General features: G+C 39.2%; 1 protein-coding gene across 11 annotated transcripts in view; it reads left to right on the forward strand.

Annotated features, from left to right (window-relative positions):
• Positions 1–14,256, forward strand: part of WDR27 (WD repeat domain 27) — a 101,562-nt gene that overhangs the window by 77,764 nt on the left and 9,542 nt on the right. For all 11 annotated transcript variants that reach the window (XR_007243693.1, XR_007243692.1, XR_007243697.1 and 8 more), the window contains one exon: positions 1,609–1,707. Coding sequence is in view for 6 of the 11 variants with exons in the window: in XM_048486960.1 (XP_048342917.1) it covers positions 1,609–1,707 (99 nt within the window). In the remaining 5 variants the exon portion in view is untranslated. Of the gene's footprint in view, positions 1–1,608; positions 1,708–14,256 lie in introns of those variants that run through there.

Below are 14,256 nucleotides of genomic sequence, written 5' to 3' on the forward strand. Positions count from 1 at the left end.
TAGCCAAAATTACAAGGTCAGACTATCCTAAAAATTAAACTGTAACTGTTCCAAGGTCATCTCTGACTGAACACTTGCCTAATGTTTATGTGGCCTATCTCCTTACAGAAGCCATCTGATAACCAATGTCCTGTGACAGTCACTCCTTTGTGCATAGTTTCCCTAAAAAATGTGCCTCTTACGGGTTCTTGTCTACGAACATTGGTATATAACTTGGGTGTGTTCAGGTGTATGGAATAGATACATACAGCACACCATAATTTCATGGTTACTTACAGATGTGTAGCCAAACACAGGAAGAGTGGAAAGTGGGTGTGTATGTATGTGTTCCTACTGTTCTAACTGATGCTTTACTATGGTACAGCTGCTCTTGCCCTGACTATTCACTTCAGGATGAAATTCAGGATGCTGGTTTTAACTTCTAGAATGCAGACAAGTCCCACATACCTTATGAGATTTTTCATTAGAAGCCCTTAAATTAACTGTGTCCAATCTGGATAAAATTACCAGGAAGGACAGAAAGGGTGCAGTGAAGAACTTTCAGTAGTGGCTCCATTATTATGAAATTCCCTTTAAAGGAACCTGCCGCAGTCCATCTTTGGAGATTTTTTTTTGCTTGTTTTACAGAGCAGGATGAAATAATCCATTTTTGTTTGATAGGTATGGTTGCCAGTCTCCAGGTAGGACCTGAAGATCTCTCAATATTACATCTGATCACCAAATGACATAGTTCAGTTCTCCTGTAGAAAATGTTTACATTGGAGGGTGGACTCAGTGAGGTCCCTCCCCCCAGCAAACTGCACCCTTCTCAGGTTCCACCCTCCACATTTCCAGGTATTTTTTCCAACTCAGAGCTGCAACACTAGATAGCTGTTTTATTGTATTCAGTTCTGACTGCAAGAAGTCATCACTTTTTCTATACTTGTAATCAATAAATAAGAATTCTGCTTTCAAAGTACCTATTTGTTTATTGAACAAGTCTGGGGTTGTGATGAGGAGAGAAAAAAAGAACCGTTTTGGCTGGCAATGCTTTTTTTGGTCATCTGCAGGACGTATTTCTGCTGTGCAGGAAAGGCCTATGCTATCTTGGCACATGTAGCTTAATTTTTACTATCTGGTTTGAGAGAACAAAGTTCTCAATGAAAGTTCCACTTTTCCTCTGAGAATTTGCTCCACCTCCTTCTGATGTATTTTTCCCTCCTGCAAGGTAGGGCAATATGCTACTTTTTACCAGTCTGAGGGTAAATGTGTCACAATGATTTGAGGGAGAGGTGAAAAGGTCAACCATGGCAGTCTGAACTGACAATTGAACTGCTGAGAAGCAATGAGAATGCTGCCTACTCCCCTCATGAAAATTTGGTATCCTAGGTACACAAATGCATCTTAGATTTAAATGAAAATATTTCATAAGGGTTTTTTTTTCAGTACATTTTCAAATTTCCAATTTTTCCATTGGAAAAATTGAAAAAAGGGCCTTGGGAGGAAAAAAAAAGCAAAACTATTGGGGTTTTTTGGAATTTTTCCAGCCTTTTTCTGGCTTTTTACATTTCTAATTCTATTGCTTGCCATTGACATCTCTGGCTGACATCTCTGCCTTTTGTCTTTCAGGCTTATATCTATGAAATGCATTCAAGCACCTATTCCCATAAGTTGACAGGACACTCAGAGTCTGTAATCAATGTGGCTTTTAATCCTTCATCTCCCCAGGTATTTTTTGCTTGGTTTTCATTTATAACAGTTGGCTTGCCTGTTAATCAGATACTGTTCTCTCCATTTATTTTCCCTATGTCTTTTCATATTCAAATGCCATTACATTTGTCTTGTGCAACTCATTTCAAGATTTGTTCAGTAGTCTTCCAGTGTCCCATTTAGTTCAACTCTCCAAAATAAGCCTCGCTGTGCAATCACATGTATATTCATTGAGAAAGCAAGGTGTCAAATTTTGTGGTGGTTTTGTCCATTACCTGAAGAATATAAAAAGTGTGCAAGTGACTTCAAAATTGTCTGTAGTAGTCCTGTGTCTTCTGCAAAGGAGATCTTAATGCACCCATAGGGAGATGTTTGTTCGAATGCAGGTGATTTTGATGCAAAAATAGCTGACATGTGGTTCCAACGTAGAAATATTCAAGATCCCCTTGCTCAAAACCTGAAAAAACATTTATATCTTTTCCTTCTCCTGGAGTTGTTTCTGGGCAAAGTACAAAGCAGCTCCCTACACACTCCACAATTGTATTCTACTTTTTTGTAACCTAAGCTAATCCTTGAGATAACTTTTACTTCTTTTTACTTTTACAAGAAATTTGAAGCATAAGATTTGTCCTTCATTTTCTTCCATATCTCTTATCATGTTTGTAGTTGCCCTCAGCAGACTGATAAAGCAACAATTGGCGTTTGTGTGACCTGTAACACTTCTGGAAAATCAAATTATACATAATTGCCTTTGAGAGAAGCATAAGCGTATTTCAGAAGCTTACACCAAAGATTATACTTTGATAATTAAAAAGTTGGTTGTCAATATTAGTTGCAAGGGAAAAGTTATATGAATTTAGTAATTAGATGCTTTTTCTGGTCAACGTAAGTTTAAAAATCATCTTTTCCATGAAAGTTTCACTGCTACTAGAGAAAGTTTGCCGTCCATCCTAATCTCCAGTGAGGAAATTTAGACACGGGTCTCCCAGACAGTAGAATTTTTAGGACTGAAATCATCACAGTTTATTTAGAACTGGCTGTAAATGGTTTTGGATGGGTCAGAAAATATGAGTTATTGTTTTTTTACTGGCTACTACCAAAGCTCTGTTTCCCTTGTGGCAACATCTGGAGAACTCAATTTAGAACAAAGACATGTATTAAAATATTATGTCTCTCCAGTACTGGTTCATCATTGCCTGTTCACTTAATCATCAGTAATGCATAATTTTCCATGTAAATATGCTTTGTAATGCTAAATATTTTTAAAAGGTTGTTTATCAAGTTTTGGTTTGATGTGACATTAAACTATTGTAGTTTATTTCTCTTGTACATGCCATATATCATTCAATAACAACTACTTGGTTTGCAATAATGCATTAGTACAGGGGTTCCCAACATTGTTCCCATAGGCCCCATGGTGCCTGCCATAACCTTTTCTAGTGATCAACAAGTATTCTTAGGAAGTGGGTAGGCCAGGTAGAGCTTTTGCCCAGCAAGGCTTCTACCAGAAGAAGAAGAGGAGGAGGAGGAGGAGGAGGAGGAGGAGTTTGGATTTATAGCAGTGGCGTAACTAGGTAAACTGGAGCCCTGGGCAAAACCTGAGTTTGATGTCCTCCCCAGGCGCGTGCCCGGTGCAACGCGCACCCCCTGTCCCCTTGTAGATACGCCCAGTGGCGTATCTAGGCAAACTGGAGTTTGGAGCCCCTCCCCACATGGGCAGTCCATTACCCTATCTCAGTACTGATCTGGAACATGTAGTAAAATCAACATTCCATTTGACTTTTTGGAATGAATCTGTGTGGTATATACTGAAGCATTAGTTCACTGTATGTCAAAGTTGTGAAAAAAACAAAATATAAACTGTCATTTACAATGGTGTAGCTGCAGTACTTTTTGTAATAAAACTTTCTGCAGAGAGTTTTGGCAGCGTGTGAGTGTGTGTGTGAATGCATATCAGTACTTTAGTTGTTACATTATTCTACTAATGTAACAACAATTTTTAAATCAGGACTTTATAATGTATATCTTATACATTATCCATTGCACATATGATACATTTAATGTAATTATTTCGCATTAATTTTGTAAGTTAAATATAAATAAGTTTGTTGTTTATTTCCCATCCAACTGTTACTCATACTTTTATTTATCCATGTGACTGTGTGTATGCATGTGACCAAGGATAGAATGAAGATTATCATGTGAACTTCATTTTATGCCACCACCAGAGGCATAGCTACCAGGGGGCCGTGTGTGTGTGTGCCAGTAGCCAAAGTTACTTTTAGGGTGCACCCGGTTTAGAATTAAAAAATTCAGGTTCATTTGTGGTTTTTGTCTTTTTAGTGTTTTTCTCGTTTTGGCAGCCTTGGGAGGCACAGTTTTAGACCAGCAGCAACCAAAATTTCAGGGAAGTAAATCTTTTTGGAGACACTCCCACAGATGTATATCAAATTCAGGTTTCAGGGTGAGGTTTGGTTCAGGGGGTCCAAAGTTATTGACTCTCAAAAGGGATGACCCCATCCCCCATTGTTTCCAATGGGAGCTAATAGGAGATGGGGGCTACATATTTGAGGGTCCATAACTTTGGACCCCACTGAACCAGACTTCACCAAACCTGGGTGGAAAGTCACCTAAAGTTACCCTGAAAGTTTGGTGTTGCTAGTTTAACAATTGCACCCTTGACAGCAGGCATCCCTCAAATTTCCCCAGATTCTCCTTTTAAATCCACCCCCTTAGGCACGGATTTAAAGGGAGAATCTGAGGTCCCCAGTTTAAATATTGAAAATGATGCTGTTTCAGAGTGGGGGATAATCCACCCCAAAACAGCATTACTTTCAATGTTGTTTTAACTGGGGACCTTAGATTCCCCCTTTAAGGTGGATTTAAAAGGAGAATCTGGGCTCCCTAGTTTAAACACCACTGAAATTGATGCAGTTTGGATGTGGATTCCAGCATCACAGCTGCTGCCCATTGGGAGGGGGGGGCACCGCAAAACTCAGATTTTTGCACCGGGCTCCATTTCCCCTAGCTACGCCTCTGACCACAACTTTGCTCTCCAGTGGACAGTGTGTTCTGTCAGCACCAGGTGCATCTTGCTGACACAAGAGGATCCTTTGTCAGCTAGATGTGCCTTGTATTATCAGACTGCAACCTGAATAAAGTGACATTTTGCTTTCTTTGAGTCTGACACTGGATTAGTGGTGTCTGTTTCGTATATGTGTGCTATCAGTGTTGCAGCCATTATGCAGCGTATTAACCCACTAAGACAGAAGTGGCTAGTGGCTCAAAATGGCAGTATAGAACTATTTCTAATACAAAACAACAGGAGTTTAAAAGAAAATTTCCACTTCTGGAATACTGCATGTACGTGCAGCTTGTGAGCAGTGCACACAAATGTACAGACACATATAATTTTTGCATGCATTTATATGCCCTCAACTGAAAAACAAACATCAGGAAGTAGTTTTCTGTGCAAATCTTATAAAAACTACGAAATCATTCAACATGAGAGCTTTAATGCCAAACCCAGCTCAGTTTTTCCGAAAACAATATGACTTGTCTGTTTTTCTTTCAAGATAGATTGTACATTGACTGAAGATAATAGGCTCATCGGTTTATTTAAATATATATTCTTTTTTACCAGACTTTCTAACTATATATTAGTGTTAACAAAATAGCAAATGATAGAGATTTAAAGATTGTTCTTGTTTAAAACTGACTTTTCATGAGTAGAAATGAATAAAAATAGAGCTCTTGTTAAGGATGTTAGGATGCTAACCACTTTTGTATGTTGCATGAATACAATTTTTGAGTAAAATTGTGAACGTATTCAATCGTTTGAATGTTAGCCATTTCTTATGCAAATAATTCATGTTCCATTATTGTATGGCAGAAGACCGGTAAATACTGCCCCAAAAGAGTGAAAACTATTTATTTAGTATGCTGACCTGAAAGGAAACATGTATAACTTTGTTTATTTGTAGGAGGTGGATAAGGCAGGCAAAATGAGACAGCAAAAGATCCTTAAGGAACTCAAAATGGAAATTATTAATCTCCTGACTAAAATATTTAATGTTTTTACTGAAATGAGCCTCCCTTCCAGAGAAACAGAAGGTATCAAGTGTAACATTAATTCTTATGAAGGGATCCAGAGGAGATTCCATAAATTATAGGCTAGTGAGAGTAATGTTGGTTCCAGGTTATTTGGTAGAAAGTGTCATTAAAATCAAACACTAGTAAGCATACAAATAGTCTTTACTGGGAAAGAATTGGTTTGGTTTCTGTAAGGAGCAGTCTAATTTTGCCAAACTCTTGTACTTCTTTGAGAGGTTTAACACATATGTGGACAAGGTGATCAAGAAGGCACTATATACTTGCGTCAAGGAAAAATATGTTCAGGCCCAGTGAAAATGAGCTGAAAGGATGATCAGACTTCAGCCAAAATTTGCTCTGATTCAGCAGGACTTTTCCACAGATGTGAGGGAAGGAGACGGTGAGAAAGCCAAGTAGTAAGTTCTTGAATACAAAAGTAATGTTTATTAAGCTCACACCAAGGAAATTCAAAAGCAATCATGTTATTCCACTCACATGCAAGCATACACAGGTTTGTGTGCCTTCAGTTTCTTGACCAGAAGGTAACCAAGATACCACTTCAGAAAGAGCTAAAATGTGAGAGGCAGTTACGTACACAATTTCTTTTTGAGTTCCTTTTGAGTTTTTTGCAAACAGGGAAAAGTATCTCCTGCTTGGTAGCGTTGTGTTCGCTGTAAACAATGGAGTAGACTCATCTGCTTGTTCATCGTCATGTCTTCAGTGCAGTCTCAACCAGCCATGCAGAACTGACCAGAAGGCTTTTAGAAGCTTTGGAGTGTTTGGAGCACTCTCCACTCTGTTCAGAGCTGAAAGGGGATTGGTTTCCCACCAATATGGTCACATGAATGAGGCAGAGAGAGTATTTCTCCCTCAGTTCTCCCTTCACTTCAGCGTAACATACCACAAAACAAAATCAACTAATAATAAGAAACATATAAATGTAATCCTAATGTGTGCAGACTAACATTGCACTTTAAAAAATTGAATTAAATGGATAATTTAAAAAATCATAAAGTTCAAAATGCCTAGTTTTTCATATTTTTTGCCATCAATTTACAGCAGATAGCCAATTTATGGCAATCCCTCACAGGGTTTTCAAAGAGATATTCCAAGATGGTTTGCCATTGCCTGATTCTGTGTAGCAAACTTGGACTTCCTTAGTGGTCTCCCATCCAAGTACTGTCCAGGGCCTGCTTAGTTCTGATGAGACCAGTCTAGCCTAGGCTATCCAAGTCAGGTCACACTTGGACTTCCCAAGAGTTTGCCAGAATCCTTCACTAAAAGCATAAACGTAGTAGTCATTGGATAAGAGATTGAGAACTGTTGTAGATTGGAAACTGGTCAAACAGGAAGTGGAGCATAGGAATAAATAGATCTTGCAATGGAGAGAAACAAGAATATAAAAAGAGTCCTGCTGGATCAGATAAGTGATCCATTCAGTCCAGCAACCTATTTCACACAATGGCCAACTAGTTATTATGGCAGGCCAATAACAGTCCAAGGTCTTCCTCACATTGGTGTTCAGAGGTTTTCTGCTTATGAATGTAGGTTCCTTTAAATCACAATGGGGTTTCACAGGATATTAGGACTGCTGCTATTTAATTTTTTCATAGATCATCTGGATTCAGAGGGTGATCAAAAAAGTGGTCAAATTTGCAAACACCACCAAATCATTCACAATGATAAGAATAAAAATGGATTGTATAGAACAGGGGTAGGGAACCTGCGGCTCTCCAGATGTTCAGGAACTACAATTCCCATCAGCCCCTACCAGCATGGCCAATTGGCCATGCTGACAGAGGCTGATGGGAATTGTAGTTCCTGAACATCTGGAGAGCCGCAGGTTCCCTACCCCTGGTATAGAACAACAAAAATGATTGAAGGGTTGGAACTCTTTCCATATGATGAAAAGATTAGGAATTTTGAGAAAAGGTGACTTGAGAGGGCGTATTAAAAGTTTTAAAAATTATGCAATGGAGAAAGTTATTTTTTCTTCCTCTCACATAACTCTAGAACTTTTGCGTTTACCCAATAAAGTTGATAGACATTAGATTCAGAACAGACAAGATGAAGTACTGTATATACTCGAGTATAAGCTAACTTTTTCAGCACATTTTTAAGGCTGAAAAAGCCCTCTTCGGCTTATACTCGAGTATATACAGTAATTCCAAGATGGTGGCTGGAGCTGGACATGTTGCTGCTTTTTTTCTAACTCACCAGAGAGCCATAAAAACAAGCTGTAAGGACAGCCTGAATAGCATTACAACTAGTGTGTGTGTGTGTGTGTGTGTGTGTGTGTGTGTGTGTGTGTGTGTGTGTGTGTATATATATGTTAAAAGAAACCAAGGCATTGCTGAAGACAAAGACTTTCTTTGGAGCAAAGTTTAGGCTGGCATGGCTATGAATTCTCAGAATTATTCTACATTTGGAGGAAATAACAAGTGGATTTCATTTGTGTGTTCTTAAGAGTGCTGGAAGGCTGCTCATCCCCTAATCACAGTAAACTCTGTTAAAAGCAACTATATCTCATCTTGCTCCCAGATCTTCTGTTTTTAGCTGCTACTGAGTCAAGTTCTAAGGCTTATACTTGAGTCAATAAGTTTCCCAGTTTTTTGTGGTAAAATTAGGTGCCTTGGCTTATATTCGGGTTGGCTTATACTCGAGTATATACCGTACTTCTTCACTCAAGGAATTAACTTGTGGAATTCACTACCACAGGAACTAGAGATGACCAATATTTTTGGAGGCTTTAAAAGGTGATTAGACAAGTTCATGGAGGATTGGGCCAATCAGTGGCTTAAAGGAAGCAATAGGGGGAAGCTTTGGCCTCTACTGCCTTGATTGGTGTGGAGTCTTCTGGTGGTGTTTGTTCCAGCCATTAGTGTGAGAATAGAGACACTGGACAAAGAGATGGACCCGATTCTCTTATCCAAGGAGAATAACTTCACATTTGTGTGCTCTACTTTCATGCTGTTGTAAATTCTAATTTCGAATACCTTTAATGGCATATAAACTATATAAACATCACATAAATCTAAATAAGTTTTACAATTCTCAAGCTTATTGAAATAACACCGCTTAAAAAATTTAGCCACCGCTTCAAATAGATCAAGGTTGTATATTTAAAAGATGTGTGTGTGTGTGTGTGTGTGTGTGTGTGTGTGTGTGTGTGTGTGTATGTTAAAAGAAACCAAGGCATTGCTGAAGACAAAGACTTTCTTTGGAGCAAAGTTTAGGCTGGCATGGCTATGAATTCTCAGAATTATTCTACATTTGGAGGAAAACAGTGGTTCATTTGTGTTCTTAGAGTGCTGGAAAGCTGCTCATCCCTAATGCAAACTCTGTTAAGCAACTCTATCTCATCTTGCTCCCAGATCTTCTGTTTTTAGCTGCTACTGAGTCAAGTTCTAAGGCTTATACTTGAGTCAATAAGTTTCCCAGTTTTTTGTGGTAAAATTAGGTGCCTTGGCTTATATTCGGGTTGGCTTATACTCGAGTATATACCATACTTCTTCACTCAAGGAATTAACTTGTGGAATTCACTACCACAGGAACTAGAGATGACCAATATTTTTGGAGGCTTTAAAAGGTGATTAGACAAGTTCATGGAGGATTGGGCCAATCAGTGGCTTAAAGGAAGCAATAGGGGGAAGCTTTGGCCTCTCTGCCTTGATTGTAGGTCTTCTGGTGGTGTTTGTTCAGCCATTGTGTGAAATAGAACACTGGACAAGATGGACCGGTGCTCTTATCCAGAATAACTTCATTTGTGTGCTCCTTATGCTGTTGTGGGTACTCAAAGCAGCTGGCATGACCTCTCGATCTGAGAAGGCTAAAAGATAATCTAAGGACTGCTTTAGAAAACATTCTTCTTTGAGTGAAATGTCCACAGAGTTATACATGAGTGAGGTTCTAGCCTGGCTGCCTTTTTGTTAGAGACATCTAATAAAGGCTTTTTCTTCAGGAAGATTTCCTATGCCTGCTAGGCCTTAACACATTTGTGTGCTTTACAGTGGTAGCAAGGAAATTAGTTTGCTACATCCTAAATCGTTAGCTCCATGTTATTTAATGGTTTGTATTTCCCCACTCTACATAATTGAGAAGAATTATGTAACACTGTAATGTTAGGAAGGGTATAATGTCACAACATATTTTTTTTTTGCTATCAAGTCATGTTTGACTTAGATCCCTGGTGGAATTTTCAAGTCAAGAAGCATTCAGAGGTGTTTTGCCATTGCCTGACTCCATGGCCGAATCCCCACTGGGAAATTCAATCTAGATCAAACCAAGTTTGAAAATACACTGCACCTTTTCATCAAGGTTTCAACCTCCCCACTGCAGCATGCTTCCAGTGAAGACATCTAGGCCTATATCAGATTCAAGAAATGTAACAATCCCCACTTCCACGCAATTGGCTTGGTGGGTCTCTCCTGATTGGCTGTCATGCTGTGTTGGGGTGTGACCTTTTTCCCCCCTCAAAAACGTGCTCACGTTATGATGTCAGCACGTCTCCCCCGCCCAAGTTTTTGGTTAGTTATCGTTTTCTCGTGCTCTCGCTAGAACAGCACCGCACGCACTGATTGGTTGTAAGGCATTTGTGTCATGCTCCGTGGCAGGAAATTTGAACCAGGATTAGACACCTGATCCTCCCCTCCAAACTGGATCGAAGACGTGTTTTTTTTTAAAGTAGTACTTTCAAGCAGGTTCAGCAAAGACACGGCATAAGGGGGAGAATGAGTGCCAGAATCGGGATGAATCCTTGTTCGTCGATCAGGCAGTGGGGAGGTCTTCCTGAATCCTTGATTTTTCACGTGAATATCACGTGATTAATGGACCATGGGAATCGGCCCTTGTCACGGCCCTTGGAAGTTGTGACATCCAAATACTTTCCAGAGTCAACCCTGCTTAGCTTCAGAGATCTGACAAGATCAGGCTAGCTTGGGCTATTCACGTCCAGGCCTACAAGACATTAGAAGGAAATAATTAGATGTACAATTATCACTTTTAGTGGTAACTGCACATTCAGGATAACATCCAAGTATGATTCTATTTGTAAACATCCCCATTTAATCTTCCTAGTACGTACTATTCTTCAGGAAAGAAAAAAAAATGTGTATTGACAAGCTATTTTGAATTCTGCTCTGGAGTTGCTAACAATTCTAGATACCAAAAACATTTTGGAAACAATTTCAATATGTCATTAAAAAGCTTGCTAGACAATGTGTGATTTTACAGCTATACTGTTTTCTGTTAAGTATTCTCTCAACCTTCCTTGTAAGATTATTCTTCCACCTTCTTGTAGTCATACAAACTGATGGTCAATGGAATATCCTTTCACTGAAGACCTAAACCAACTTGTACAGAAAAAGAATTCTGTACAATAAAACCAGCCAGATGTCTAGAAGACAGATATAAGGATTACTTACTTACTTACATCTGGCCATCTGGTTCCCTTTGCAACACCTAATGAACTAACTTCATCCACATTTAAGGGGGGGGGCAGGGAGAAAAGGTAGTTACACTAAGTTTTATTTAGATTTCAGGCAAAGTAAAAGAAACTTGTCATGAGAATACCATCAAAAGTTAGCTCTTTTAACATTTAGAGTCTACTGTTTCTTTAGCTTCTTATAATAGAAAAAATTATAGTGTATTATTAATGCCTGCAGTATTAATATGAGTTTGACATTCAGTGATATGATCATCCCAAATCACTGTTTCTGACCAGGATGACTAAAGGTACCTCCATATTCAGAGGCAATGAACAAATACTAATTCTTAGGAGTCCATATTAGGAGAAGGCCTTAAACTTTGTGCCTTATTTGTTGACTCACCAAGGCAACTTGTTGGCCACTGTGAAAAACTGCATACTGGACTAGATGGACTGTCAGAAGTTGGGTTTTCTTGGTTGGACCTGTGAATTCAGGTCCCTTCTAATGTCCTTTGTGGAAGGTCTTTGTGACCTCAGTACTGGAAGAAAAGGGGGTTAAACTCAACCTCTATCCTCTCCCTCCCACACTGGGTCTCTCCACAGCCTAGGAGAAAGTCCTGGCATGTCTTGGTCTTTAGCTGACTCTCCTTTTAAAGGCACTACTAAGCTCTATCCTTCCAAGAATTTCCACAGAAAGTCTGTGAAAGTGAGTATTCCCACAGGTGACTTTACTGGCACTGCTGTCATTTGAGCACTGTTGCTGTTCCAAAGCCCATTCACTTCTCCTTGGGGTGCAGTAGAGGTGGAACCAAGTTGCTGGGCCAACTGGGTGACAGGTAGTTACACCCTCCCCCCCCCCCCAATTTTCTGGATTTGTTAAGTATGTGGATAGGCTGCCCAATCCTAGACATGGAATATGGGTCCGGTTCAGCAATGTTCTTTTTATACTTGTCAGAAGAGAGTTTGGTTTTATAACCTGCTTTTCTCAACCATAAGTAGTCTCAGTGCAGTTTACAAACTCCTTCTCTTACTCTCCCCACAGCAGACACCTTGTGAAGTGGCGGGGGGGGGGGGGGCTGGGGCTGAGAGAGTTTTGACAGAACTGTGACTAGTCTAAGATCACCCAGCAGACTTCATGGGTAGAAGTGCAGAAACAAACCTGGTTCAACAGATTAGAGTCCATCACTCATGCGGAAGAGTGAGGAATCAAACCCGGTTTTCCACCTGCTCTTAGCCACTACACCATGCTGGCTCTCAGGGCATGAGGATAAAATTTGAGAAGCACTAGACTGGTGGGGAGGCATGTGTAGCTGAGCAAGCCATGTGATTTATTTTCACATAATGTTTGAGGCGGGTTTGAGTGGTGTGAAAATTGGAATTTCTGTGGAGGCCCATGACAATTCTGTGCAGCTCTGTTTGCAAATGCTACCAACAGTTTTTTTTTAATTTTTAAATTTGTTATTAATATTATATAAGTTGATTGTCTTGATTCTGAGTTTTGATTAGTCAACATCTGAATATATGTTTCTACCACATTTTCGGTATCAGGGGTGAGCAAATGCTCTGGCTTGTTTCCTTTCTTGCTCCGGCTTGTTTCCTTTCAGTCAGAAGTATGTACTGAGATAACAACTAGAACGGGGTGCTCTAACGGCAGGTAATGTACATATCCTAAAAGTGAACTTATTTGGATGCATATTTTTCAATTCCAAATTCTGCTTCCAATTTTAATTCAGAAAAAAAATGGACCTCAGTTACCAATGTTTGGTAAACAGTTTTTAGCTTACTGTTGTGATGTTAGAAAATTAGTTTTCAGTACCAGATGAGTCTGGGAACTTTATGAAAACCAAAGAATAGTGGGATTGAATGGGATATGAATCACAAATCCTTCACACATAGTTTGTTTTCTTTAAGAAAGAGATGGCTGCATCAATCCTTTGTTTTTTGCATGATTGCCAGTTGAACCATCTGTACTGTGCTCTTGAGACTGGTAGAATGCATTCTCTGCTTATGATCTGAGTTCCAAATGTTGATTGTATATAACTTTTATTGTGATGGCAACAAAGTTTTATGTTTTGGGATGAGTGTCTTCCATCAGTGATGATCAAAGTTTGTTAGCAAGCATTTACATTCCTTTTGTTTCTGTTCTTAATTCTGCTCTGTTTCTAAGACCTATGGCCATAATTGGACAGCAGTGAAGAAGTTGGCTGAGAGAAATGACCCCTTCAATAGTTCTAGTATTGCCTAGATTAATGGGGATTGGTCAATATCTATTTATTTATTGTCTGTCCTTTGTGCAGTCTTCCATTGGGACTGTGCACACCCAGGCCTGCCACCAGAGGGGTTTTCCCCCCCAAACTTTACCACTAGAGGATACAGTGTAAGGGGGCTCACAGGCCAGCCCATGCCCAAGCCAGACAAAGGATTTTATGAGAAAAATGTGGTGCTTGCAGTCCAAGCCTGAAGTCAAATATTGTATGTGAAAATCCCTCCCCCCCCCAATCCCTCAAAGAAATAATTTCCCCCAGTTTTTCTCATTATCAAGAGGCAGGATCACAATGAGAATGATGTCATATTAACAGCATGAGAAGCTGATCTAGCCTTTCCAAAAGAGGATGAAATCATGGCAGAGTTCTTTTAAACTCATTTTTTTTAAAAAAAAACACAGAAACCTAAGTTGTAGCCATACTGTTTCAGCCATGTGAATTTTAAATATATGTTATAGATTTGCAAATGGCTATTACAAATGTGCATAGAAAGCCATTATGTATTTTAAGACTAGCTTAGGAGATACATTTTTTCACTATTTCCATTAACATTTTTAATGTAGTGTGCTGCGTAATGTCAGTTTGTGTGGGAAAACCATACTTATTGGGTAATACAAAGAAAGATAAATTTTTGAGATGATAAAAACTAGAGTTGGTAAAATGCATAAATTAAGTCACATAGTTAAAGATGAATATTAGGTGACAGTCATAAATGCTTCCGGAGACACACTCTGATTATGGTGTCTAACAGAGAAAGTTATGACACATTAATCAACAAAAAATTTG

Source organism: Sphaerodactylus townsendi, linkage group LG01, assembly GCF_021028975.2.
Source record: "Sphaerodactylus townsendi isolate TG3544 linkage group LG01, MPM_Stown_v2.3, whole genome shotgun sequence".
NCBI classification, from domain to species: Eukaryota; Metazoa; Chordata; class Lepidosauria; order Squamata; family Sphaerodactylidae; genus Sphaerodactylus; species Sphaerodactylus townsendi.